Here is a 26337-nt window from a genome sequence, read left to right as displayed (position 1 = left end):
GCACTGGGGAAAAATTTACAACTGTTCTTGCTACGGACAACAAAAGTCTTTCTCCAGAGTATATCTTTTTCTTTGCTTTTCTTTAACGTGCCATGATGAAGAAGAGCTTTTATTTCTGGATTTCAGGAGGCCCTTTGTTACTATACCAAAAATAGACTTGGATAAGTTGAATGTACTTTGACTAGATCATCAGTTCAGTAATACCATTTTCTGCACAAAAACAATCAGTTGTACAATTTAATCTCTTCTTCTTCCTCCCATATTCAGAATTATATACAATTAAATAGACAAGTGGAAATGCAGCGACATCAGCAAAACAAGTTCTGTCAATTGGTGGTGTTTTCAGTAGGAGCAGTGATACAGGCTCTAACTGATTGCAAGCAGTATCTTGGTTGGTAAAACATGCATGCTAGTGAAGATTCTGTATGTCCAGGATGGAATAGTTTTTTGCCTGAATTGAGGGCTGTTAGAAATATACAATCCCAGATAATACTTGAATCTGAATGTTTTGTCTTTTAAGAAGTGTCTCAAAAACAAATAAAGCAGTAATAGTCTTTCAAGACTCTCAAAGGAACAGGAATTTGACAGATGAAGGTTTTTAGAGTGAGGGGAACCCTGAGAAAAGTTACAAACTCTTTAATTTAAATGGTCATGTTAAAGGTTCTCAAAACCAAGCAATCCAACTGTGATATCAGAAGTCTGAACTTTGCAGGTAAACAGAATAATTTATTTGATTGAAGAGAGTTGAATATTGAAGCAGATATGATCATCATCTTCTTGGATTAAGAAAACTATGAGTTCAGAAGGGTTGGTGGTTTAGGGGTTTGTTGTTTGTTATTTCACTTTTTGTGAGGGGCAGCTCTTTTGTAGCGAGATAATGCTCTTGTGCTTTCAAACTAGTTGTCAAACTAGTTTGTGGAGACTTTGTCCATTGATAGAGCCATGTCGTCTTATCCAGCTCTTATCCTTGGTAGTTTAGGACTGAAGTGCAATCATCATATTCAGAATACTATTAAAATAGTTAATTCCTAAATTCCAGTCTGTGTGCTTTCTTTTTTTTTATTTAATAAATTTTATTAAAGCATTTCTAGTTTGCTTTGGATTTTTGTTTGTTTGTTTGCTTAAGTGTTCTATATTAAGGTTAAAACCTTCTAATTGTTTTATGAAAGGCAGAGCAGGATTTGATTCCCTTCTGAATGAAATGGATGCTAAGGTTTCACAATAAAGAATTATGAAGGAATTGCTGTTATCCATACGTAGTATGTTTAAGCAACAGATAAAAAGCCTTTAATGTGGTCGGTTGGGAAATGTTTTTAAAATACTTCCCATTTTAAAATGGGATGCAACTATTGAGTGTAACAAAACCAAATTATCTAATCTCTGTTTTTAATGCTTTTGCAGCCAGAGTTGGGAAGACCTCACTAATTATGTCTCTTGTCAGTGAAGAATTTCCAGAAGAGGTAGACCATACTTATTTGTTTTCTAAGTTTTATTTCTATCCTGTTGTGTAAAGTTTTTCAAAGAGTTAAGTTAATAGGCTCTGCTTTAAAATAATGTTTCCTATTAAAAAAAAAACTCTGAAACTGCAATGATGACTTCTGGAAGAGTGATACAGGTTAGTTTCAATATATCTCTTTGTGAGGATTAGGAATTTAAATTTTATCAAAGTTCCTTTCTTGTTTTTCACATGGTTAATTAAACTAATTTTTTTTATATCTGAGGAATCTTAGGTTTTTTTAAGCAGTTGAAACTGGTGATAACTGGCAGCATATTTCAACATTAGAGACTCATAAAAGGGAAGGTGCTGAAAGAGGCAAGACCCTACCATTTTTTGGACTGTTGTATTTAAAGAGCAAGTAGATAAAAAATGAATGAGAATGGGGAATTAAAAAGTGACATTGTATACCTTCACCATTTTTTCTGAGACATTGCCTTTTTCTATTTTTGAAGAATGTTTTCTTTAGGCTTTTGAAATAAAAATTGCCAGAAACTCTTACTGCTTTCTTCCAGAATAAAAATAAAGCTACTTCTATATTTTATTCCTTTAAATAAGCAGCACATAGTTCTCTTTATACCGTAAAAAGAACTGCAGCTGCTGCAAATAGTTAAACTTTTTACATATAAACATGAATGTTTATTTCTTCTGATCACAAGTCTTAAAATAGACATCATGTGCTGCTCTTTGAATCCACACTGTGCTGTGTTTAATGCAAATCAGTAGGTTACCACAGTTCATGAGTCAAGATTAGCTTGTTAACATAATTGAATTGAGTTCCCAACCTTGCAGGTAAAAAGGAGCTCCAGTTCCTGTTTGTTATTAAACTGCTCAGGGACCCGTTGCTTTGACAGGCTGTTTGTTGATATATTTCATGAATTGTAGGCCGCTATTCACTTCTCAGCTTCTTTCTGCTGTATAATCTAGAATATTTCTCTAAATTCATGTTGAGAGAAAAAGCATAATTTATGTATGACACAAAATCTGCCTGAAATTATGGAACTTAAAAAAAAAAAAAAATCCTATATAAGCCGAAGAAAGTGACGTGTACAATTCCTGCAGGTCAGTCATGGAGATCGGAGCTATATGGGTGTGTGTGTAACAGTCATTTCAGACTTCAAAATAGTGTTTAATATACTGGGTATTATCAGTAGTTATTCTTGATGAAGATGTAAGTAGAGCCTGAAGCTTTACAAAGAGCCATTCTTCCAGTGATTGGCTTTTCTTTTTTCTTTTTTTATTGAAAGAAAACAAAAGTATCATGAAAGTTCAGTGTTGGCAGGTAAAGGCAATAAATAGCTGTGCAGGAAGTTTTCATTAAAATTAGATTTAAGTTGATTCTTCCTGAATATGCATTCGTGTTCGCTGGAAAAAATGCCCAGCAATCATAGTTTACAGTACTTTGCAGAACACACTTTTTATTAGTATCATGCTTTGCTTTGCAGGCCTTTCTGAACTTAATGTTTAGCACTCTGTCAGAAGCAAGGAGGTTGTCAGGTTATGATTATGTAAAAATTGAGGCTTGTATTTTGTCCGTCATGCATGCTTGCCATATCTTGAGTATTTATTTTTTTTTAACAACTCATGCACTGTTCGCAGGAGTAGTTCTTGTACTGATTTCAGCGGGACTAGGATCAGGGTATCTTGTGCAAAAATTGAAATGTTTAAACATAGGTTATTGACAAATTAAATACTGTTTAATGGCATGCTACCCCTGATGTTACTCTCCTGCTAAAGAATGTAGTGCCTTTTGAAGTAATTGGTTGAATTTGATAACCCTCCGAAATTTAGAACTTTTCTTTATATGACATTTTGTTTAAAGTAAATTGCAATTCAGGTTTTGTTTATAGTTTTCACTATTATAATAGTTCTTTATAGATGTTGGCTGTAGTGGATTTCAGCTTTATAGAAGCATTCATTGAATCCCTTAACAACATTGCTTTCTTGCAAAGCATGCAGGAAGTTCCTTATTCAGTAAGTAGACTAATAAAGAGTAAGAAAGTCGCAGTGACTTTCAGTACACTGCAAAAAAAACCCCAAAAGTACTTGAACCACTAATAAGCTGTTCTATTTAAAGCTGACTGATTGATAGGTGTTTTATAGTATATGACTTTTTTTGACCATCTGGATTTTCTGGATTATGTTTAAAGGCTTTTTCTTGCTGTTTCTTTACAACCCAGGTTCCACCACGAGCTGAAGAAATCACCATTCCAGCTGATGTCACCCCTGAAAGAGTGCCAACCCACATAGTGGATTATTCAGGTGAGGACTACACAATACTGTTACTGTTTGACTGACTTGGTATGGAATTATTTATCTAACTCAATAGCCTCTTTAACAGTCATACTGCTATGGCACCAAAGCTACATGTAGGAGAAGACTAAAGTAGAAACTTAGGGGTTAAAACTAAATCAGATGATTGATGGGTGATTCTACTAATTCAAAGCCTAACATTAACTGCTGTTGGTTCTTCCATGAAAGACAGTTGTAGCAATATTCCAGTGAAGGTAGTGTTCTTTGTGTGACAGACATATTTACGGGTTCAGACAAAGGTGGGTACTTTCATGGAATTCAAAACTATTTTCCTTTCTTTCAGTGAATACTTTACTAGGATGCAGGAGACTTCACACACCTTATTCTATGTCTTTCTAAATTTCTAAGTTTGGACACCTTATCCTTTGTGTCAATTTCATATTTTGGTTTGGGGGGGTATATAATCTAATCTCCTTGACCTTACTGAATAGATAAATAGACTCGGTATCAAGGTTCGTATGCGGTCATAAATACATGCAACTGTTGCACAGCTAAAAGAACCCTTCTGCCATTTATAATGGCAGCCGAGAATTAGGCCATGTTAGCAGATACCTTCCTGTCTTCTCTCTCCCATGCTGCTGAGGAGATACCTTTGGTGTGTTTGCCTATTTGGAACAAAGAAATAATGTGTATTTTTTTCATTGGACTTGAGCTTAAATTTATGTGGAGTGAGTTTTTCTTTGTATTGGATTAAATATTTCATAGATTTGGTTAACAGAAGCTTGGTTTCACTAAAAAAAAATCATTGACACGGCAATAAAATTAACATATGCCGTATTCTGTTGTAAAAGTTTGCATTATAGAACAATGTTGCTACTTACTATCCCAGGAAGGGGCTGTTGATAAATGTAGGGACGTGCAAACTATGACTCATTCCAGAGAGAACTTGTCTGCAAATGTAATATTCCTCTTCAAAATAGCTGCTAAAAAACTTGAGTGCAACCGACTTTTTAACTCGCAAGTTAATGGATCAATTTCATTATTGTTACAGCAGAAGCACTCTTTAATGCATTTTATAAAAAGACGTTTAAATAACAAGAGCTTTCAGAGGGCTGTCCTATGAACACTGTGAAATACCCTGGTCCAGTTTCTTAAGGTTTTTCAGTTTTGTTTGCAAAAATGTTCAGTATTAATGAATGGCTTATTCTATTGAATGCAGAAGCAGAGCAAAGTGATGAGCAGCTTTACCATGAAATATCACAGGTAAGTGTATTTTAGTTTTTACTAGAAAATAGTTTCTGCTTTTGGAGAAATCTTTCCTGTTCAGTTCTCTGCATTAGATGGGCTTCAGTTTGAATTGAAGAAAAAAAACCCCAACCTTGCTTTTTCTTGCTTGACATTTCATTTCATTTTTTGTGCCTTGTGCTACAGTATACCTTCTGCTGTTTAAGAAAAGTAGGTACTCCCACCGTGCTGGTGAATTGAGCTTAAGCTTTGGCCTTCCAAGTGAAAGGACAGAACTTAAATATCAGTAGGCCAACAGATTGACAGTTTTTGTAAAGAAATAATCCTAACCTGGAAAGATCCGTTTTACTTCTTTCTGTCATGTTGTACTATTGCGTTTACAAATATCATAGGATTCTTGGTAATTTTATAATTCCTTCTGTTTCCTATTTTCAGTTCTTTCTGAGCACCTTTGTACATTTTCTGTACAGTCTATCATGGTGTTGTGTTCCATTTCTGGCATTTAGTTTGGTACTTGAGAGGAGGCTGCGAATTATGATTTTTCAGTTTAGATTTCTTGGTAGCATAGGTCTCTGCAGGCATAAGCTGTGAATGTCACACTGCAAGACAGGCTTTTTGGCACTTCTCAACATACAAATTATTTGGTTTAAGCTGTTGTTCAGGCTACAAATAGCTTAAACAAGTCAGGGACACAGTTTTTGACTAATGATGGAACTGTTCATACTCTGATGTTGTTATGTATGGTTCTTAATTGTCTCTGTTGCTCTAGAGACTCTTAAGCAGTGGAATTCCATGGCTTTCCTTTCCTTTCATTTTAGGCAAATGTGATTTGTATAGTATACGCTGTTAACAACAAGAATTCTATTGATAAGGTATGGTAACACACTTTATCCGATTATTGCTTGAGAAGTAACTTGTGTGCTGTTAACTGTTGGCAAGCTGAAAACTGTGCATAAGATGGTGTTTGAGATCAAGTTGTTACAAGGGTGTGCAGATGTATTATTGTGTCTGGTCTGTTTCAACTTCTGAGTTTTCAGTCATGTCAAGTCATCTGACAAAGTTGCTCATTAATCAACTCCAGTTTTTATTTGTTTCATTCTTTGTGGGTAAATATATGCCTTCTTGGGAAAGAAGGAGTAGCAGCTGTAGTTGAACTTGTGCACAGTTCAGTCAAATTTGAAAATGTATTTTTCATGTTTGTTTTTAATCCTACTCTAGGTAACAAGTCGATGGATTCCTCTCATCAATGAAAGGACAGACAAAGATAGCAGGTGCATAAGTAAAGATGAGAAGTGTGAATTAGGCTGCACATCGATGTGTGTCAATGGACAGTGTTGAGGATGTTAATTGTTTTAAGAAAATCAAATTCTAAACTTAAAATTTGTATGAGAAGTCCAAGCAACAAGAGATTTAAAGTATGTAGGTCTGTTATATATGCCAGCAATGCTATTTGTTTTTAATTTCATGGTCAGCTTTTACCAGGTGTGTGTGTTATGGTATAACTGGTTTTGGCTACATGGTCTGTATAGGTTTTCTACTGATGCTGGTTTTGTACAATAATATGCTTAGTTACTTTTATGTTTAACTGTTTTTTGTACTATCAACAAGATGTACCTTTCTGGTTAAGTGTATATCAAAACAATTTACTTAACTGCAATTGTTTTGTTTTGCCTGTTGGCTGCCCGTAATATTTAATTATATCATGAAAATAATACAATGACTTCTGATGGGAGGCAGAATGCCAAATTAGGGTAGATCTTGTTATCTCTTTGTCTTTAAAACTCTTAACCTTTTTTTTTGTTTTCAGGTTGCCTCTTATATTAGTTGGAAACAAGTCTGATCTAGTGGAATATAGCAGTATGGAAACTATCCTTCCCATTATGAATCAATATACAGAGATAGAAACATGTGTAGAGGTATGCAAGACTTTCTGAAGTTAGAATGGGTAACAAGAAATACACGCCTGCCATGCATGTATGGCAACTTTTTAATAGAAAAAGTGGTTTATTTTGATTTGTTCAAAATAAAATATTCAAGTGTAAGTTATTATCATGGTGAGTTTATATGTTATTTTTCTTTAGAGAAGATTACACTATTGTATAATCAACTGTTACTGTCAAATTCTCCTAATATTTAGAGCCTCCTCACATCCTTGCCTTTAGCATGTGTTTTAAATATAATATTAAGCCAGACAGATGTCTGCACAGTATAAAAAATAGAATTAATATGTGTGGCTATACCCCTCTGTCTTTTTTTTATTTTTAAATTTTTTCAAAATAGATGAAACTTTGATTACTCTTCTTGGTATGACAGCAAATTGTAGTGAGACCTCCTTTATTAATTACTGAACAGGTACAGGGGCCGATGTCTTTTTTCCAACACAGCACCATACCCACAAGAGGGGGCTAGATCTTTAAAAGTTTTATGCTTGCTTAAATTTCAGAAGAAATCACCAAATAGTCAAGAAACTAGCTAATCAATACAAGGATTTCTCTTTCAGTGTTCAGCCAAAAACTTGAAGAATATATCTGAGCTATTTTATTATGCACAGAAAGCTGTTCTACATCCTACAGGTCCTCTTTATTGCCCAGAGGAGAAAGAGGTATTTATACATAGATTCTAAGAACAAATAATGTAGCAGGGGGAGTTACCACTTTCCTTTTCTTTCCTTTTCAGTGGATTTTGCATTTCTTAATGTGTTCTGTTACCACCACCCTACCCCAAATGCTAAGCATTATATTCCAGAACCATGGTGATTGTTTTTTGTTGTATTAATCTGATCCGATCTGTCCTTCCTCTTCATTCAAAGCAACGAAGACAGTTTTTTGTTGCCTGTGTGAACTAAGTGAAATGAGAAGCTTTGGTAATGGCTTTAAGCCAAATGTAATGTGAACAAAATCATGTGTTCAATTCAGTTCTACTTTAGATAAACATTTCACAGTAACTCCATTTATTTCAGGGAAAATACTCCAGACTTGGCCTGATTTAAGGGAATGAACTTTTCTGAGCATCTTGTGAGACTTTGGCAAAAGGGATAAGAAACAAGTGATGTGGCTGGTGTTTAAGTACCACAGGTAGTTAGCTGAGCATATTATGGAGTAGTATGTTTTTTAAAAAACATTAATTTCATGGGCAAATACAAATAGAATCTCTAAATGTAACCCCTGTGTAGTATTGGGCAGTAGGAACGTTGCTTCAGTCATAAATACTTCTGTCAAGTAGAGAACCAGAGAATAACCCTGTTTTGATTTCTTCCATCAGAATCATCTTTATGAGTTAGTAATGTTGTGATAATATTGTTGTGCTGAAATCTTTTTGGTTTTCCAAAACCAATCTCTATGCAATCTGTGTGACCTCTATGAAGAGAAGAGTCCATCATCACTGTAGTTGTTGGGAGAGAATTACCAGTGTCTGTTTTCCTTCACTCGGAAGGTATCCTAGCAATTCTTTTGTCATAGAGATAGTCCATATGATCAATGCTTTGCCTGGTAGATGAATGAGCCCTGTGAAGATTTTCAGTATCTGATGTTTGAAGCCATAGTTGAAACAGTGAATAGAGATAGTGTGCTTGTTTAGAAAGATTTTACTGTAGTTCTAGAGCTGTTTATTTTTGGAAGGTGCTGGGATTGCAAATCCTTCCCCCCCCCCGACCCCCCCCAATGTTTTTTGAGAAAAAATATCATTCAGTTGTTTATCTTTTTTTTTTTTAACTTTCTGTAGCAATAAGACTGAATTTTGAGAACTGATTTTTTTTTTTTTTTAATAACTAGGTAGTGCCATCTTCAGCTTTTGAAAAGCTTGAGGCTCTTCTAATAGTTGAATAGAAAGACATTTAATGTGGAATAATTGTTTTAAATTTATGGGTATAAATTTGCTAGATCAGCATTTTGTTTCCTTTTAGTTTTTGTGTATGTGTGTGTGAATGTCTCCATTCTAAAAATATAAAATGAAGTCTAGTATTTGTTTTAATGTGATGTCATTCAGTGTAATCTTTTTATATTCAAGCCTAGGAAGATACTGAACTTTCCTTTATTCCTCAGATGAAACCTGCCTGTATTAAAGCACTGACTCGTATTTTTAGAATTTCTGATCAGGATAATGATGGTACTCTCAATGATGCAGAGCTCAACTTCTTTCAGGTAGCTCTTTTGCTTACCTTTTCACTATGCTTAGTAGTTGACCTATATAATTCTAGAAAACGAGTGATTGTTTTTGAAGGAATAGTAGTAAGGTAAATTGAAGGGAATCAGGTCTAAATATTAAAATTCTCAAGTGCAGCATGAAAGAGTGGATCTGTAAAAATGGAAATAGTATTAGTTTTATTTCTAAACATCGTTCAAGTTTTAGTTCAAGAGCAAAATAAGAAAAATCTATTAAATGTGCAAGCCACAATGTTTGTACTTTAAAATAAAATTTGTACACCTTTATTTCCACTAAGAAAATGGGTTGTCCTTTGCTAGCTTATCAGAATGTTTAAGGCTGTATTTCATACCGGACATGCTGTTTGTCCAGCTTAGTAGCCAGTGGTCCTAACATGTGCTTTTTGGGTTTTTTTGTTTATTAGAGAATTTGTTTTAATACACCACTGGCACCTCAAGCTTTGGAAGATGTAAAGAATGTAGTCAGGAAAAACCTAAGTGATGGAGTTGCAGATAATGGGTTAACATTAAAAGGTAAGCTTTATTTAACTCTTAAAAGATGTGTCTTTATACAGTTGGTAATCATTCTTACATAAAAAGGCTAGTCTTTTGGAATATGATCTCTATCTTGAGATCATATTTCTCTTTTAGACTACCAAGAGCTGGGTGTAGTGGCAGTGTGATGTCAAAGGATGATTAAACTGGGGAATAACGGGGTGAATAAAATAAGGTCTTTCTTATTTCTTACAGAGCTTGGAATCCAAATAAGTATACTGATTCAAAAGATATTGTCTCCTAGATAAATCTGTATCTTGTCTCTAGGCTCACTGGCTGCAACACTTGTCAGCAAGGTGTGGTGTCTGTCAACATCTTAACAGCTCTGTTGTACAGATTTGCTGAGAGCATATGGCAAAGGTGAAAGGAGGAAAAACATTTTCTTTCTGAGCATCGATGTAACTGCATTGCTTGTGGAGCTTACATACGTAATAGGACTTGTGATAAATTGTAAAGAGTGGGAATCTTGAGGCATAGCCTTACTAACCAGTGAAATCTCAGTGTTCATTAAGCCCTGGAAAGTGCTAAACAAAAACGCTACACACTTATCTGGTACAGGGAAACTGAAGGCAGCCTTCCATGAGACTACTCTCCAGGCTTCTTGCTAAGGCTTACTATTCTAAGTTGTTGAAAATATTGTTGTTTTTATTTTCATACAGCCAAGTTCTAAAATGCTAGTACTGAAAGAGGCAAAAACCAACAGAAAACCAAGCTGTTTTAAGGAAACAGTTCTTTGAAGGACACTTTTACACACAGCATGACTTCTGAACCTTTGGACTGTGTAGATAATGCTGTAATGTCACCCAAGAGGTTTAAAATCTGAATGTGTATTTCAAGATTTTTTGTTTTCAATCTGATACTGATTCTATTAAAAATACTTGTAGCAAGGCTTTAAGTGTTCATAATTTGATTTTTAGGTTTTCTTTTTCTACACACACTTTTCATTCAGCGAGGAAGGCATGAAACAACTTGGACTGTTTTACGTCGCTTTGGATATGATGATGACTTAGAGCTTACGCCAGAGTACTTGTTTCCTCCGTATGTATCACTTATTCTAGCTTTCTTTAACTTACATGCTGCCTCCTGCTTTGGCAGGAGAAAAAGGTTATTTTAGTGTCTTTATTTCACACATTATTACATCAAGTGTCTCCCTTAATTGTGACTTACTAGCCAAAATCCTCATGTGACTGAAAATTACAAAGAACTATCTGTTGTGCCAAATCATGTACTACTCCCTCTCTTTATAAGAAAGATGGCAAAATAGACTCTTAATACAAAACTGGAACATGAAGCTGAGCAATTGCTTATTGTATGTGGCAACAAGTTAAAAAAGGCTTTTCAGTATTTCATAGCACCTAAGATCCTTTGAAAATCCCCAGATTAAAAAGTTAAGAGATCGACAAACTGTGGCTTCTTTTAAAAAATGTTACTATGTAATTATCCATTTAAAAAACCCGCAAAAAGCAAACAAACCAAACAAGAGCCTGATTAATGTATATCTATATATCATGTAATGTAAAGGCACTCACTCATAATTTTAAAATTCCTAACAAGAATTACGTACTTTGATCTCTTTAAAGATAAATTATTAAAGCTAAATACAAAGGTCAAATACCAAATGTTGTAATTCAAAAAGTCTGTATTTTGAGTTTTAATATTCTGTATTTCATAAACACACTTAACACTCCTTGTATTTGTTTTTGTTTTCAATAAACAGGCTAAAAATTCCTCCAGACTGCACAACAGAATTAAATCATCATGCATACTTATTTCTTCAAAGTATTTTTGATAAACATGATTTGGTAAGCTTTGAATTTCAGTGTGTGTGTGTGCCTATACTTAAGATCCTTAGTTTGCTAGTAATTTTGCAAGCAAAAAGTGTGGTTTTTGTCATTATGTAATTTCATTCAGAAACTGGCTCTGGTGTAAGCGATGCAGTCAAAACTAGCCTGCTGTTTGTATTTCTGTCTACAAGGAGAGTTGGCAGTTATAGCTCTACTACCAAATATTTTTTTAACTAGCTTATCTATTTAGTCTTATTTAAAAACAAGAAAAGAATAATGATTAAAAAGAAAGCAGCTCAGTTTCCTGTAGCCATTTTTCTGAATCTTGCAAGCATACAGCAAGAAAATACCGGTTTAGAATAGACATTAATTAAGTGATTTATGTCTGATACCGTATGCTTGTTTCCAGGATAGAGATTGTGCTTTGTCTCCTGATGAATTGAAAGATTTGTTCAAAGTCTTCCCTTACATGCCGTGGGGACCTGATGTTAACAACACTGTTTGTACAAATGAAAGGGGGTGGATTACGTACCAAGGGTTTCTTTCTCAGTGGACGTAAGTGTGATACATTACATTTTAGTAGTTGAGAATATTTATAGACTATAGTTTGGATGTGATGATGTGTTTGTAAATTCCTGTTAAAAATGTAGAAAGAGTGGAAGTTTAGTAGTTGAAAATTGACCCAAGCAGTCAAGCTTTTATAGCCACCCAGTGGCCTAATCTTCAGACAGTTTTTATAACCTGTTCAGGATTTGGCCAGTATTTAGTGCTAACTATGAACAAGTGTCTCTTCAAAATGTGGAAATCTCCCTGAATCTTGTTGAAATACTTATTTCTGTTGTTCTACTCTTTAGAAACAGTATGAATAATGATGTTCAATAATGAGGTTTTTTTCCTGCTGAAAAATATGAAAAATGAGGAAAACATTATTTGCTGAGGGGGTAAAAAAAAATAAATGTAGGTTGATAGGCCTTGACAAGCACTGCCTTCATAGTATTTGGCTGATTATTAAGACTGGTAAAGTTGCCACCATTTACCTTCAGAGTGCTTTTGTCTTTCAGTACTACAGAGTGCCAGGAATACTTCTGTCATGTCAGTCTGGAGACAGGAGGAAAAAGTTGTTTCAGTACTGTAAAGAATCGGTACCACAGATGCCAATAACTCAGAAACTTCTTTTTGTCCCTTCTGATAGACTAACCACATACTTAGATGTACAGCGTTGTCTGGAGTACCTGGGTTATTTAGCCTACTCGATACTTGCAGAACAAGAATCTCAAGCATCAGCAATTACAGGTAATCTGAAAAAAAAAAAAAAGATACAACTTAGGAATTTAAATTTAGAAATCTGCTCAAAAGTATATTGTTTAAACAGATGGTCTGTCTTTTTTCACTTAAATTCTTACATTCTTTTTTACTTTCTGCTCAAGTCAAACCTTTGATTTAATATTTTTGATTGTTTAGTGTTCATTTTAATGTAAGTGGACATTTGTTTCATGTTTTCACATACCTACGTGTGTGTACATCTTGTGAAAAATATTTGTCTTTTTTCAAAAGTAACAAGAGATAAAAAGATAGACCTCCAGAAAAAACAGACTCAGAGGAATGTTTTCCGATGCAATGTTGTTGGAATGAAAGGCTGTGGGAAAACTGGAGTTCTTCAGGCTCTTCTTGGAAGAAATCTAATGGTAAGAAACCTTTTGCTTATATTCACCTATATATGCTTTTGAGTTAAGGTTAAACAGGAAAACCAATTGATCTTGGAGCTTTACTGGTTATTACTGAGTTTGGAGAGTACTTTGAGGGGAATATAGAATTACTAGGGAGGGCTGCTTTTTTTTTTTTTTTTTAAGCAAATAGACAAATGGCTATTGCATGCAATAATTATTTGTACATCATGGTTTATAGCTATGCATTTACTTGCAAAATAAACCACAGATTACTGTAATTTCCATTTATTAATAAGTGGAGTAAAACAGCTGTTCAAATCTAACTTAAAAGGGGCAAGTTGCTGTGGTCTAACATGAAATTCTGCATTTTCAGAGACAGAGGCAAATACGTGCAGAACACAAATCTTACTATGCCATTAATACAGTCTATGTATATGGACAGGAAAAATACTTGCTGGTAAGGCTGCCTCATTATTGTTTGCATATGACTGATTAGTCTTAAAATTCAGTGAAGTATTCAGAGCCTTCTGCAAACAAGTTTCTAATTTTCTCTTAATAAATATGGATTCCTCCCACTCCTTTTCCTGCTCAAATAACTTCTGGTTTTAGATGTCGCTAATACTTTAAACTGAACCTGTTCAGGACCTGTTATTTTTGAAACCTTGACCTAAATTGTACAGAACCCAGTCCATTATGTTTCTGCTGCAGGGCCTCAAATTACAAAATAAATTATCAGCAAGCAATCTACGTATTCAATAAAGAAGAATCTGTTATGTAAGGTGATTAGGATGGCTAAAGTTAATCTTCAGTGGGTGAAATACTTTCTTTAAAGCTCCTTCCACTGTAGTTTTCCTTTATGATAATATGGTATCTTTCTTTGTTTTCCAAGATCTAGTCCTCTGCTCTGTGGTTTTGCTCTGTAGGATGAATGCCCGTTTCTATGGGAATCTTCAGACTTTGTGTTAAAGTGAATGTAACTTTTTATATACAGAGGTTGTGATTGCTGCAGATATGATATCAACAGCTCGCATATGTCGGCTGTATGGTAAATTCCTACTATTTATTTTTCATTAATTCTGGCTATTGTCAGTCCATTAGTTCTAAGGGTACATAAAAATGGGCCATAAAAATGATGAGAAAAAGAAGGTTATACAGTTCCTTTAACTGCATAATGACAAAGCTTTTCTCACTCTATGACCATCTCCCTTTTTCCACCCCCCCCCCAGCTACATGATGTCAGTGACTCTGAATTTTTAACTGACACTGAGACCATATGTGATGCTGTCTGCCTGGTATATGATGTCAGTAACCCTAAGTCTTTTGAGTACTGTGCCAGGATTTTTAAGGTTTGTATAGTTTATGTATATCAACCTTTACATTTATATATCTTTTCACTGACAAAATATTCAGTGTCAGTTACTGGTCCTATACACAAGTTCTAGTGTTTAAAAGACATTTTACTTATGAGTGCTGGTTATATATGGCTGATGCATTAAACATGCAGTTTTATTGTACATACAAAGCTAACATCTACTTGTCTATATCAAATATTCTGCTTCTAGAAATGCTTAACTTCAGTGCATATATATCTTAATATAGAATATATCTTAATGCTGCTGCAAATAGTTCAACTCAGGCTGTTCCAGGTTGAATGTATCATATACTGTTTTTTTGACTTTTTTTTTCTTTAAATTTGCAGCAGCACTTCATGGATAGCAGAATACCGTGCTTAGTGGTAGCTGCAAAGTCTGACTTGCATGAAGTGAGACAGGAATATAGTATTTTGAATTCTGCAAAAAACACAAAATGCCTCCACCTCAAGCCTTTACTTGTAATACAGTTGATGTGCCGAGTAAGGATATCTTTGTTAAACTGACAACTATGGCAATGTATCCGTAAGTACTTGAACCATTACATTTTTCATATTGCATCGGTCACGTGCAATACCACTGCATGTCATTGTTAGCCACAAGGATGGAACTGCCTCACTGAGATTTAGCAACAGAGAGACATAAGTGACTTGAGTAGCATCTTCAAATCATTTCAAATTGAGAAAGTTCATACGTATCCAACATATAAATCAGTGTCAGCTATTGTTGCTAAGGTGTTTTTTAAAGAATATACTACGCCATCCATTTCCTGTTGCAAATTCCAATGAATATTTAGGGTTCTGTTCTGTCCTTACTGCGGATGCATAACTCAATATGTCAATATTAATATCTTGGTATTTTTTAGATACTTGTGAATAAGTTGTGCTGTAATTCTTGCTACTAGCTCAACTTGACAGTTGAGAACAAGTAATGGCACTCTTCAGGGAACAACGGTCCCCCCAATGCACTTCTTGAAGCCTTTTTTATTTGTAGTGTCTTTATTACTATGTGTTTCAGTTCATTAATCTAATAGATCTTACATTTTTAACAAAATTTCTGTATAAACACAGAAGCCAACTTTTGTGCTTCAGATGGTACTTAAGCTCACATTCTTCTTCACTACACATCTCACTGTTGCTAAGCTCACTTTGCATCTCTTCTTTTGGTGGGTGGAGCTTTTAATATGGTGTTGAACTACATAAATATTACAGCAGATGGAGTCTAGTATGACAGCTGACATTTGCTTTAAATTAAATAGAACTAATGTCACTTTCACCCAAAAGAATAGAATTTTTAAAAATTATTTGAAACGGTATTTATTGAATTAGATTTATAAGGCTTTTGGTTTTGTTCTCTTGTATTTATTTTGTAGCACTGGAATACTGGGAAACCACTAAAGTGTAGCACTGACCAAATGTCTTGTCATATCAATATTCCTGCTTCTCCCTTTAGTTTTCAAGCATGCGTGTGTGTTAGGGTGGGAAAAGTAGAGGTAACTGTCACTTTGTAAAGTGTGCATTCAGAGTGGTAGAAAATGTGGCTTACTTGCCTTTGAAAAAGGGGTGTTACCTATTGCTGTGCAGATGTACTCAGAAGCCTTTAGATGCTTTCCTTACAAACTGAAATAAATTCAGCAAACGTTTCCATTCCTGTTTGTGCTTTGCTATTAAGATCTGTGTATGATGGTAATGCCAAAATGTCCAAGACATAGAACACCTAACCTTAAAATTCTGCACAGCTGTAGTTGTACCCTTGCTTCCCCAGTGTATTTTTTTTCTCCTCCTCTCCTTACTCATTCAAATGTACCTTTTATTCCTAAATCTCTCTTGGTTGTGGCACAGTCCTAATGTGCACCTGATATTATGAGCAAGATTTCAACTCCTGTCCTTCTGTGTGTTTTTGCAGCCATGCCCGGTTACGCTGTATGTGCGCCTGCAACAGGTGTACATTTTGCATCTGTCAGAACTTCCTCAACTCAGACTTGCTGCAATCTGTAAAGAACAAACTCTTCACTGCAGTTCTTAACAGGTCCTTAACTTTATTTACTAGGTACCAGGTGTGCTTTTAAAAGAAAAGTTTTTTTGAAAAAGCAATTGGTAACCTTATATACTGCAGATTTTTCACTCCATATCCACGAAATAGGCAGATACTTACTTTAATAATTGTCATAGAATTGTCAAACTTTGTTTAACTCGAAGGTACTTTTGGTCTTTTGAGCTTCGTCTAGTGATTTCTTTGAAACATTACCAGTTTGGTAGTTGATTCAGACACTTAGTGATTGCAAAGATACTGTGGAGGAATTAGGACTGTGTTTTTAGGGAACTGGTAATGGACATTAAGTAGTGTCTCTAAATCTGTGTAATGTGTCTCACTTGAGACATTATAGGTTTGTTTAGTATTGATTAGAGGTAGTGTCTCTTAGATATCAGTTATACAAATATTTTCATAAAGGCACAGCTTGACTTAAAGCAGCATCATATAACATACTATATGTTTATAATTGCTAGTTTGATATTTGGGAATTCATGGAATTTCTCTATGTGTGTGTGTTAATGCTTGGTTTACACAAAGAGTGGGTACTTCGTGTAAAAAATCTAGAGCTTTTAACATCCAGTTCCTCTCTGAATAGAATGCAACATGTAAGAAGTGGTAAATGGCTAAATATTTGCATTTACAGATACTTTGGGGAAAAAAAATTGGTAAAGAAAGAGAGAACTGGTTTTCAGCATTGAAAACAGTGCTATACCTTGTCTTGTGTGTACTGCACACAGTTTTTGACACACATGACTTACTAACACCTCAGCACTTGTCACTGCACCCAGGCAAATGGGAGTTCAAACCAAACAATTTTTGTAGCGCAGTTGTTCTGTAGTTTACAGCCTTCCTGGAGGCTTATGTGATAAATGTGATTCTTGGAGGCATCTGTGATAAACATGTTTATTTGAAGGCCATGGTTAGAATATCCTGACATGATGCAGGCCCTTGTATGTTGCTGCTCCTTGCTGTTTTCAGATGTGGATGCTCCAAATACGAGTGGCTGTCTCCTTTAAATGCAAGTTACACGTACACAGGAGGCCTACTGATATACTCACCTACAGTATCAAGCATCTTTGTGAAATACCGCTTTAGTCCAAGTCAAAAGTGTTAGCCACAGAGTAAGAATTCAGAGAAGGGTGGAAAACTCATTAGCTTAGGAAAAGACTGTTAATATGAGTGAGACTGTTCATGCTGCTTCTTTTCTACAGCAGTCATTCCTTAGACAAAAATAGCTTCAAACATCAATCTCTTTGCATATTGTCACTCTACAACTTAATTCAGCAATCACTACTAGAAAATCCCAGGTCTTCATTATTGAGGCTGGAACCACCTCTATAATGCATCCTCATTTTTCTGGAATGGTTATGGGTTGCTGCATTAGCTGTCGTGGCTTGTTCCTCGTTTCTCTCTTTTATGGGTGTGTGGGTTTTTTTAGTCCTGCATTAGACTTTGCACTTCATTTCTCTGAAATACTGTCAAGGCCTTGAGGTATTGAAATCTTTTTATGAGAAGTCTTGGGATGCTGTCATTCCACACCTTGTCACTAGATAGTGTGGAATAGACATAGGAATCTACTATTGCCTAAAAAAGTCTGTAAGTCAAGGTAAAGAGAATTCCTCATAGACTTTTCCACTGACCCTACAGAAAGGAAGGATTATTTGCTAGAATCTCTTTGTCTGTAGTCATTCAGTTAGTCGCTAGGGTTTTGTTGCAGTTTTCCAGCATGTCACTTCGTCTCACCAACTCTGTAGTTAGCTCTTCAAGAGTGTTTCCTTACAGAACACATTACTGCAGGTTATTCACCATTCAGTACATGGGCTGCTGTATATGTGCATATATAGTAGAGCTGAGATGTCTATAAACAAGAGGGAGTAGCGCTAATAGTAGACTTAGGAGGGTAGAGATGGTTTATCTTGTTTAAAAATGTTAGCTCCTTGGATGCATTTTTAATCTAATGATTTGTGATTAGAGAAAGCGTTTGAATAAAGGAGGATTTTTCTGATGCAGTTATTTTATACAATTTTTCTTATTTTACTTTTAGAAGTGCTTACCATCAGGTCAGATAGTTAGGCAAAAGCTAAATAACTGATGGGTAAAGGAAGTTTCTCAAGAGTACTTATTCTCCTGACACCTTCCTATTCTGAAGCTTTAGACTGTGGAAGTAGGTAAACTGAAATTTTTCAGAATGGGCCCCTTCCGTTATTATTTTTTGCTAAGTAATGCTTAAACACTGTTACCAAGGCAAAATATAATATCACATTTCAGTATTCCCAACTTAGTAATTAAAGGAAGAACATTGCTTCCATGCAACTGAAAATCCTATTCGTGCCCATCTTCAGCGTCTGTTCTATGGGCAAACTTCAGAACCTCACCCGAGGGTTTGTAGGCTATCAGAAAGGCAAGTTCAACAAATGTGGAAGTTCTGTCTGGAGATGTTTATTGTGCAGCAACAGGATTGTTGGTTTGAACTACCCAGGATCACACTCTATTGGTTCTTTGAGGAAGAAGGCACTGCATTCAAAGCACTATACATGCATGTATGAGACTTGTTACTACGCTGTAGTATTTTTATATTTTTTAACTTGTTCTTTCCTTTAGGTGTTCATTTGTATTTGGCTGGCTGGCACTTAATCTCTTTTTACTACATTGTTTTTCCTCTTTTTAAAAGGAAAGTTTCTGCTTACGTCATTCTAACCCTTTCTTTAATGATGAGCTTGGATTTTTGGCTGCTTTTTTTTAACTCCAGAGCATCAATTTTAAGTGTGTTTTTCTGCTTTCTTGGTTTTAAATCATTCACTTGTTGCCTTTTGCTTGTACAGTAGTGGCATTTTTCTGTCAGCTAAGTTAATTTTTAAATAAAATAATTCTAATGCATGAGAATTACGGTTTTCAGTGAGGGGCACTTCTCAGACCATGTTTTTCTTCCTTCTAAAGTTTTTAAATATTGTGGAATAGAAGCGAAGTTCTACTTGCATATAAAACATGGTTGCTTCAGGAATTATTTGCAAGATTTTTTTTTTTTCCTATGAAAACCTTCCTTCTGTCAAATTTAAGACAATAGTTTCATTTTCCTGCTAATAATGTCAAAGTTTTAAGAGTGTAACCCAGGTTTTATTTTTCACTATGTGCAGTGTATGTAGATGATTTTTCAAAACTATGATATATTGCCATTAAATCTAATAGCAGAAATCTATCCCTATAGTTAGATGTCCCAGATTAGGACAGTATGACAATATTTTACTCACTGATTTTCTTCCTTCTCTAAACTGTTTAATGCCTGATACCGAGTAGAAGTTTGCAAAGCTACATTCCCCAATTTCTTTCTAAATAGAATATATTAAATTGGCATTTTACATTCCTTTGAGGTTTTGTAGGTAAATAAGATGCACTTGGAGCTTTTCATGTTTTAGATGACTAATGCATGGGGGAAAATTCTAACTGCTGGACTTGGTTTGCATCCTAGCAAAATATATGCCTGAAGGGAAGCTGCAGCAGCTTGCATATGTTACACAATGTTTTTGGAAATCAGTTGCTTATATTTTATTGGTAGAACCTATTGTCTGTCAGCGCAGGCTGCTGCTGCTTGCTGGCTGCATTAACTTGCTTACAAGTTTGGTGTGAGCAGCCATCTGACCAGCCTGTTGGTCTCACCGCTGTGCTTTTAAAATGCTTTTGTAGTTAATACATGAATGGCTTTGAACTTTCATAGTTAAGGTTAAACCTTCACAGGCTTGGGATTTTTCTGCTGCTGACATGGGGAAGAGTGTCAGTATTGGCCATTAACTCCACAATTTTCTGTCTATAACCATGACAGGCATGCTCAGTTAACCTCTGGGTAAGTGCATGTTGGAAACTTCTTGTGAGTTGTTAAAGCCTCTGTATAGATTTCAAAGATCTTAGTCAAAAAAGTGACAGGTTACTTGAGTCACTATTAAGGGTAGGTTGAATAAAAATCTTGTCTTTTTTTCCAAAACTTGCATTAAAATCTGAATTTTACACCAAAGGCAGAATTTCTAGACTCTCTTGTATATGTGGAACTAATTGTATGATTAAGTACATGCACCAATTTGTTTGGGAAGTTTGAAAGCTAGTAACTATTACTAATAAGCAAGAGTTTCAAATACAGCTTCATTTATGGAGTCCTAATACTACTGTGTACTTGTATATGTGCACATCCATGTATAAGTTTTACCCTTGGAGAGAATAATTTTTTAACTCAGAGTTACTCTCTTACTAGCAAGGCAGTAATAACTTCTACCATTTGGTAAAAATTAGTTTCATAGACACAACTACACTGAAATAAAATTTGAACATTATGTATTGAAGTCATCAAATTTTTCAGTATGTATTGAGAAAAGTTTTTCTGCATTATAGCCATCTTCATGTCACAGAGCCTGTGCTGGAAACAAACATCGATCCTTTTTTATTGTTTCAGACAGACTTTTTTTTCCCCCCCTTTAATGGCAGCTAAACAATATTAGGGATCAAAGTTGCAAAAATTGAATTTATTACAGCATAAGGAACATATAAGGAGGAAAAAATGGAAATTTTTCAAGGTGTAAAGCAATTAGACATCCGTAGTGTTCTGAATTTCAGTAATTATTTTTGGACTTTGGATTTTTAGGCAGAGATGTTCAGAGGGTCCTAATCATTTCTCATTGAAGTCAGTAGATTTCCTTGAGGTTATAAGACAAATCCTTGCCTTGATTTAGTTCCTTTATTTAAATGAAAGAGTCTGTTACTATTAGGCTTAGAAGAGGGATCAGAGTCAATTTACTTTCCCTTTAGACATGAAAAGAGGATTTTATCATGACTGAGAATATATTAATTGTTTTTAAAAGGATGAAGCATGTTCAGCAAGTTTCTTGCCTACCATTAAATAGGGACATATGCAAATGTTGAAACAAGGCAAATTACAGATAGGAATCAGAAAATCTAGATGTGAGAGACAGTGCTTTATGAAGCAATGCAAAAGCATTAATTTGCCATTTAAACAGTGATTTGCACATTTAAAGGGATGTTTTTTAAATTATACAAATAGTTGGGCATTTGAATTAACCAAATTAAACTTGAGGGTTATTAGTTATACAAATACCCAACAGAGCTTGTCACATAATCTATTAAAATCATGTTACATACAAGTGATTTATTTTACATACACAGAGAAGTTTTATAATTTACAGATCTGAAGACAAGAGTTTTATAGTTTTTTACTTAAAAAAACCCACCATGTGCAGTGATAAAATACAGTCTTTAATTAAATTATCAACAGGAATGAGATCTTGTCAGTTTTAGGGCTGATGTGTTGGAGTCATTCCCGTGTATTTAGCACAGGTACTCTGGCTCGTGCCTATGGTGCAGGAGTATTGCAATATCCTGTGGACACATGAAAGTTGAGGCTTTGGGGATGGAGTGGGAAGAGATTCGGTTTCTTCAGCAGTTTTCTTTTGTCCTTAAAGCAATGGCATTTAGCTATGTGAAATCATATATTTTACTTAGCTCATCAAAAGCACAAACTCCATTTATTTCTATTTTTCCCCAAGCACTAAGTTTTTAACAACTGCACAAGAATGAGGGGCTATATGGCTAAAAATTACAAATTTTCTGGGCTTTGTCATTTGAGCATATTTGAGACACTTGCTGTTGTTGAGCCATGCTATGAACTGCAAACTGTGCATGTGTGTAAAAAGGTTAAGACCCTACATAGATGAGTTGGGGGCCATGCTGTTAGCAGACGAGGAGAGCAGTATTATGCAGCAAGTGCACGCCGTCAACTTTGTAGAAGATTCCATCTTCATGGAGTCATCTCTGGGTCCACGTTTACTTGAAGACAGGTAACAGCAGCCAAACTAAGGTGATCTTGCCATTGCCTTTTCCCTTTCTTCCCCTCAGCAAACCACTCAATATCTAGTTTGCAGAGGGTTTGTCAAAACTAGCTGTAGAAGAACTAATGCTTGCAGGAATTCATGAATTTGATCTGTCATAACCCAGCAAGATATTCTTAGATAAGATTAGGAATTTTTAGAGACCAGCTGTGCTTCGTTGTTTGTGCACCAAATAGCCTGTTCTTCAGCATGTGGTATTACAGTACATTGATTATCTATATGGCTTATATTGCTCCTGCAAATGTCTACTAAAGAATATCCTGAACTGGTTTTGTGTATTTTGATAGCAAGTAACAATTCCTGCTTTATTAAACAGCTTGTATGCGATAGCTCTGCAGTTCACACCATATGAACTGTCTTGTGCACCATGTTTGCTTAGGATCTCTGTATGCTCCTTGTATTTAATACTCCTGCAGCTTTCACTGAGTAACCTGTGATGATTAATACAGGCTAAAATACATAGGCTAGTGAAGTTCTGTTGTGAGTTCTACCTTAAACAAAAGCAAATGAACAAAAAACCATCTTTACTATTGTTTAGGAATTCTTGTGCTTTGAATTATGGCATTTATGATAATTTCTTTTAAATGGTAGCTCCTGCTTTATGGTAAGCTGTCATACTTGAGACTACTTTTGAGGATGGCTAGCCATGTTTAACTGAGCATGCTCACAAACTTGTTGCAACATTTGGGAGACTTGGGTCATTGGCTGTCTCTACTGTCATGCAAGATGTGGCTTTTAATGTCATACAGTCACTTCATACCGTTGTTACATCTCGTCTTTTTTTGTTGATGCCATTGTCACGGCTTGTTTCACTAGCACTTTCTCTTAGCTTTCAGCTTGGTATTGGATGACTCTTTCTATTGCTGTTCTTATGACGGTACTGGGAAGACAGGGATTTACAAATGCTCCTTTTGCTTCTAGCTTTTGGAAAAATATTACTTGCTACTTGTCAGTAAACTTTTTTGGGGGAACAAGTGTAAGTAGATATTCAACAGGACTGGACAGTTTTTCATGGAAAAGCAGAAATATGCAAACTCATAACTTAAAAAAAAAGTATTTTGCTGGACAGAGTTGTTCTCACTATGGGTTATTAATTATTTGCTAGCTATTTTTGCTTTCCTTTTCTGAATGCTTGCTGGTACTATCAAAGACAACACATTGCCCTCCCCATATTCATGACTAATGATCTGCTGCATTTCTCGTCAGCTGTGTGAGGACTCTGACTTCAGTGAGATGTACTTAGTGATCAGGGCTGCAGATCAAATCCTGATCTTTTAAGAAAAGTAAAATGACTGTATAAATACTCGTAAGGCTGAATTGTAAGCAACTTGCCTGTGACAAGTGTAGTGATGAATTTCCAAAAGCAGAGTAGTTTAGCACAACTTGTCTGATATTCCTGTCATGGAATTAACCTGGTTTTGTATATGTGTTAAATTCTAGGCATGTGACACAAGCGGACCTCAAGAGCTCTACATTTTGGCTCCGAGCAAGTTTTGGTGCTACCGTCTTTGCAGTTTTGGGTTTTGCTATGTACAAAGCATTATTAAAGCAACGATGATCTGAGAAGAAGCACATCTGGCCCTACCAAATAAAAAAAAAAAAAACTTTTATGTACATTCTGAATGCTTTAAATTCTGCTAGAAATATTTATATATGCAGAGTTACTTTATTAATATTTGTAATTCATGCATAAGATTATTTTAAATTATAGCTCTAGCTACAGTATTGCATAATGTGTGGAAAAAAAGAATTGCATCTTAACAGCCAGCTAAAATGGCTTAATTTGTGAGGCCAAAAGGGAATTTGTTGTAAATAACCTGTACATATTAAAGCAGTAAGACATTGCTTCCCAAATAGCTATTCAAAATACTGTATCTGTTATCACTGTATGGTGACATACTAGTGTATAGTTGAAATTCATTTTCGGTAGAGTAGGCTCAACTGAAGGATCATACTTCCTCAAGGATTGCTTATTTATTTCACATTCATCTGGAGTGACTTTATCTTTTTGGACTATAAGCTATACCAGGCAGAATTTGTGATTTTCATTCTTATCTATCCTTTTTAACTGATGAACAAATTTCCCCACTAACTATGTATTTCAAGAAAAAGTCACTGTTGCTGTCCTGGCCTATAATTTTGTATGTTACATGACCAGTGACAAATTTAGCAGTCTGATATTTCTTTTAGAAGGAAAAACGCAAACTTCAAAAACTGCCAGATCAATTTCATATGCTGTGTGTAACTCATGTTTTTCATTTTCCATTATGTTGTGTTTTATAACCCTTATGAATCAGATGAGCAAATTTGTATATTATAAATGTTTATAATATGAGAAGTGTTGCTGTTTAATTTCTCACATCTGTCAGTCATACCTGTTGAAAGCTGTGTATAAGATAGAACTAAAATAGTACACAGTGCCTATTCTACTGTAGCATATTAGTTGCATGGATCACAGTGCATTCTGTAACTGGCTAGAATTACCTATAGACACAGCTTTTTTAATGATGAAGTAAATCAAACGTTAATTCCTCATGACAGACCTATTTTTCCATTGCTGGCCTTTTCAAGTATTTCAATAAAACAACTGTGTACTGTGTTTGTGTTTCTTTTATTTTTTCCCATCTCCTGCCCTGAAAGGTGGTCCTTATAAAACGTTATCTGAGAGAATAACTGTCAGTGCCCTTAGTTGTTGGAGCTTAAATGTCTTGGCTATGTAGTTTCTTTGATTTGTCTTATGACTGTGCTGCCTCCACTAGAGGTTTATTTCTAATTTTTATCAGAATACAAAAGTGACTTCTGTGATATTTTAAAGTAGGAACACAAATGCATGGTCAACCATGAACTTTGTATTTATTGTCAAGGACAAAATAGAGCGGGAGAAGAAAGTAAATAGTTCAGTGGGTTGTTTGGGAAAGCTAATGCCTGTCTATTACACTGACCTTCTGGAAGTGAGGTGAGAGGAGCTGAATGAGAAAGTTTTAGCAACAGAAGGTTAGAAAACTCCCCATCTGGAAGCTATTACACACAATCTAGAAAATTATTAATTTTCTAAAAGCTTTTGAAGAAAAGAGGACTGATACACACCTCTCCAGAAAAGTATGCTGTTCTATAAAAACTTAGAGTTTTCCCTGGGAAAGGGATCGTTAGAGATTTTCTCTTTAACCTCTTCCCACTAGGTAACTGGAGACCACAGAAAGTACATTCCCCCACATGAACGTTCTCTTAAGACTGAACAAGGTTACCTCTTCTCTCAGCCTCTCTCTTTATTTCCTGTTCCAGCTCTGTACCCATCTCACTGGCCGTCTGCCGGCGGCCTCACACCGGTATGTCCATGTCTGTCTTGTACTGGGAAGCCTGAAACTGGACGTAGTAAGCGCGGCCTCACAAGTGCCAGTTACTGCATGTCATTGTGGATAGTGCTCATGGAAGGCTCCTCGGGGAGTTGAACAGTATTTCCTACTCTATTTGTGTGAGATTTCTTCTGACAACCATGATGCTGAAAATAAATGCATCAGTGTTACATAGAGCTTTTGAACCAAGGACCTGAGCAAGTAAATGTTGCCCTGTCCCTAAACTTTTACAGAACTTCCCAGGAGCTTTTGGAGCCATGCAGGTACAACATACCTGCCTTGGTAGAGGGAGACCAGATTGTGACAGAAAATAAGAAGGAAGACCACTGTGACAGTGTAGCTTAACCTGCAGGGATCTTTGACTGCTCATCTGGGCCTGTTGATCTTTTAACATCCGAACAAGCAGGGAAGACTAGATATTTACATGCCTTGACACTTTTTTGTTTGTTTTCCTGATGGGAAATTCTAACTTAGCAGATCTTAACGTTGTGCCCCGCCAGTGCGCTTTTGAAAGGATATTTCAGGACTTCATTTCTCTCAGATTTATCTCAGAC

At 35.4% G+C, this 26337-nt stretch overlaps 1 protein-coding gene across 1 annotated transcript; it reads left to right on the top strand.

The window, feature by feature from the left end:
* The first annotated feature begins 1407 nt into the window (after positions 1–1407).
* On the top strand, positions 1408–25029 carry RHOT1 (ras homolog family member T1). Its single transcript, XM_010284312.1, is given in 19 exon segments — positions 1408–1460; positions 3676–3757; positions 4968–5011; positions 5812–5865; positions 6212–6264; positions 6801–6909; positions 7494–7595; positions 9034–9132; positions 9558–9666; positions 10605–10725; positions 11405–11489; positions 11881–12026; positions 12664–12764; positions 13026–13156; positions 13512–13595; positions 14365–14484; positions 14838–14919; positions 14922–15033; positions 23871–25029. Coding segments are annotated over 19 exon segments (1785 nt in total). The 5' UTR covers positions 1408–1427; the 3' UTR covers positions 23989–25029.
* The last annotated feature ends 1308 nt before the right edge of the window (positions 25030–26337 follow it).

Source organism: Phaethon lepturus, unplaced genomic scaffold, assembly GCF_000687285.1.
Source record: "Phaethon lepturus isolate BGI_N335 unplaced genomic scaffold, ASM68728v1 scaffold24070, whole genome shotgun sequence".
Taxonomy (NCBI): Eukaryota; Metazoa; Chordata; class Aves; order Phaethontiformes; family Phaethontidae; genus Phaethon; species Phaethon lepturus.
This window is presented reverse-complemented; position numbering and strand designations above follow the sequence as displayed.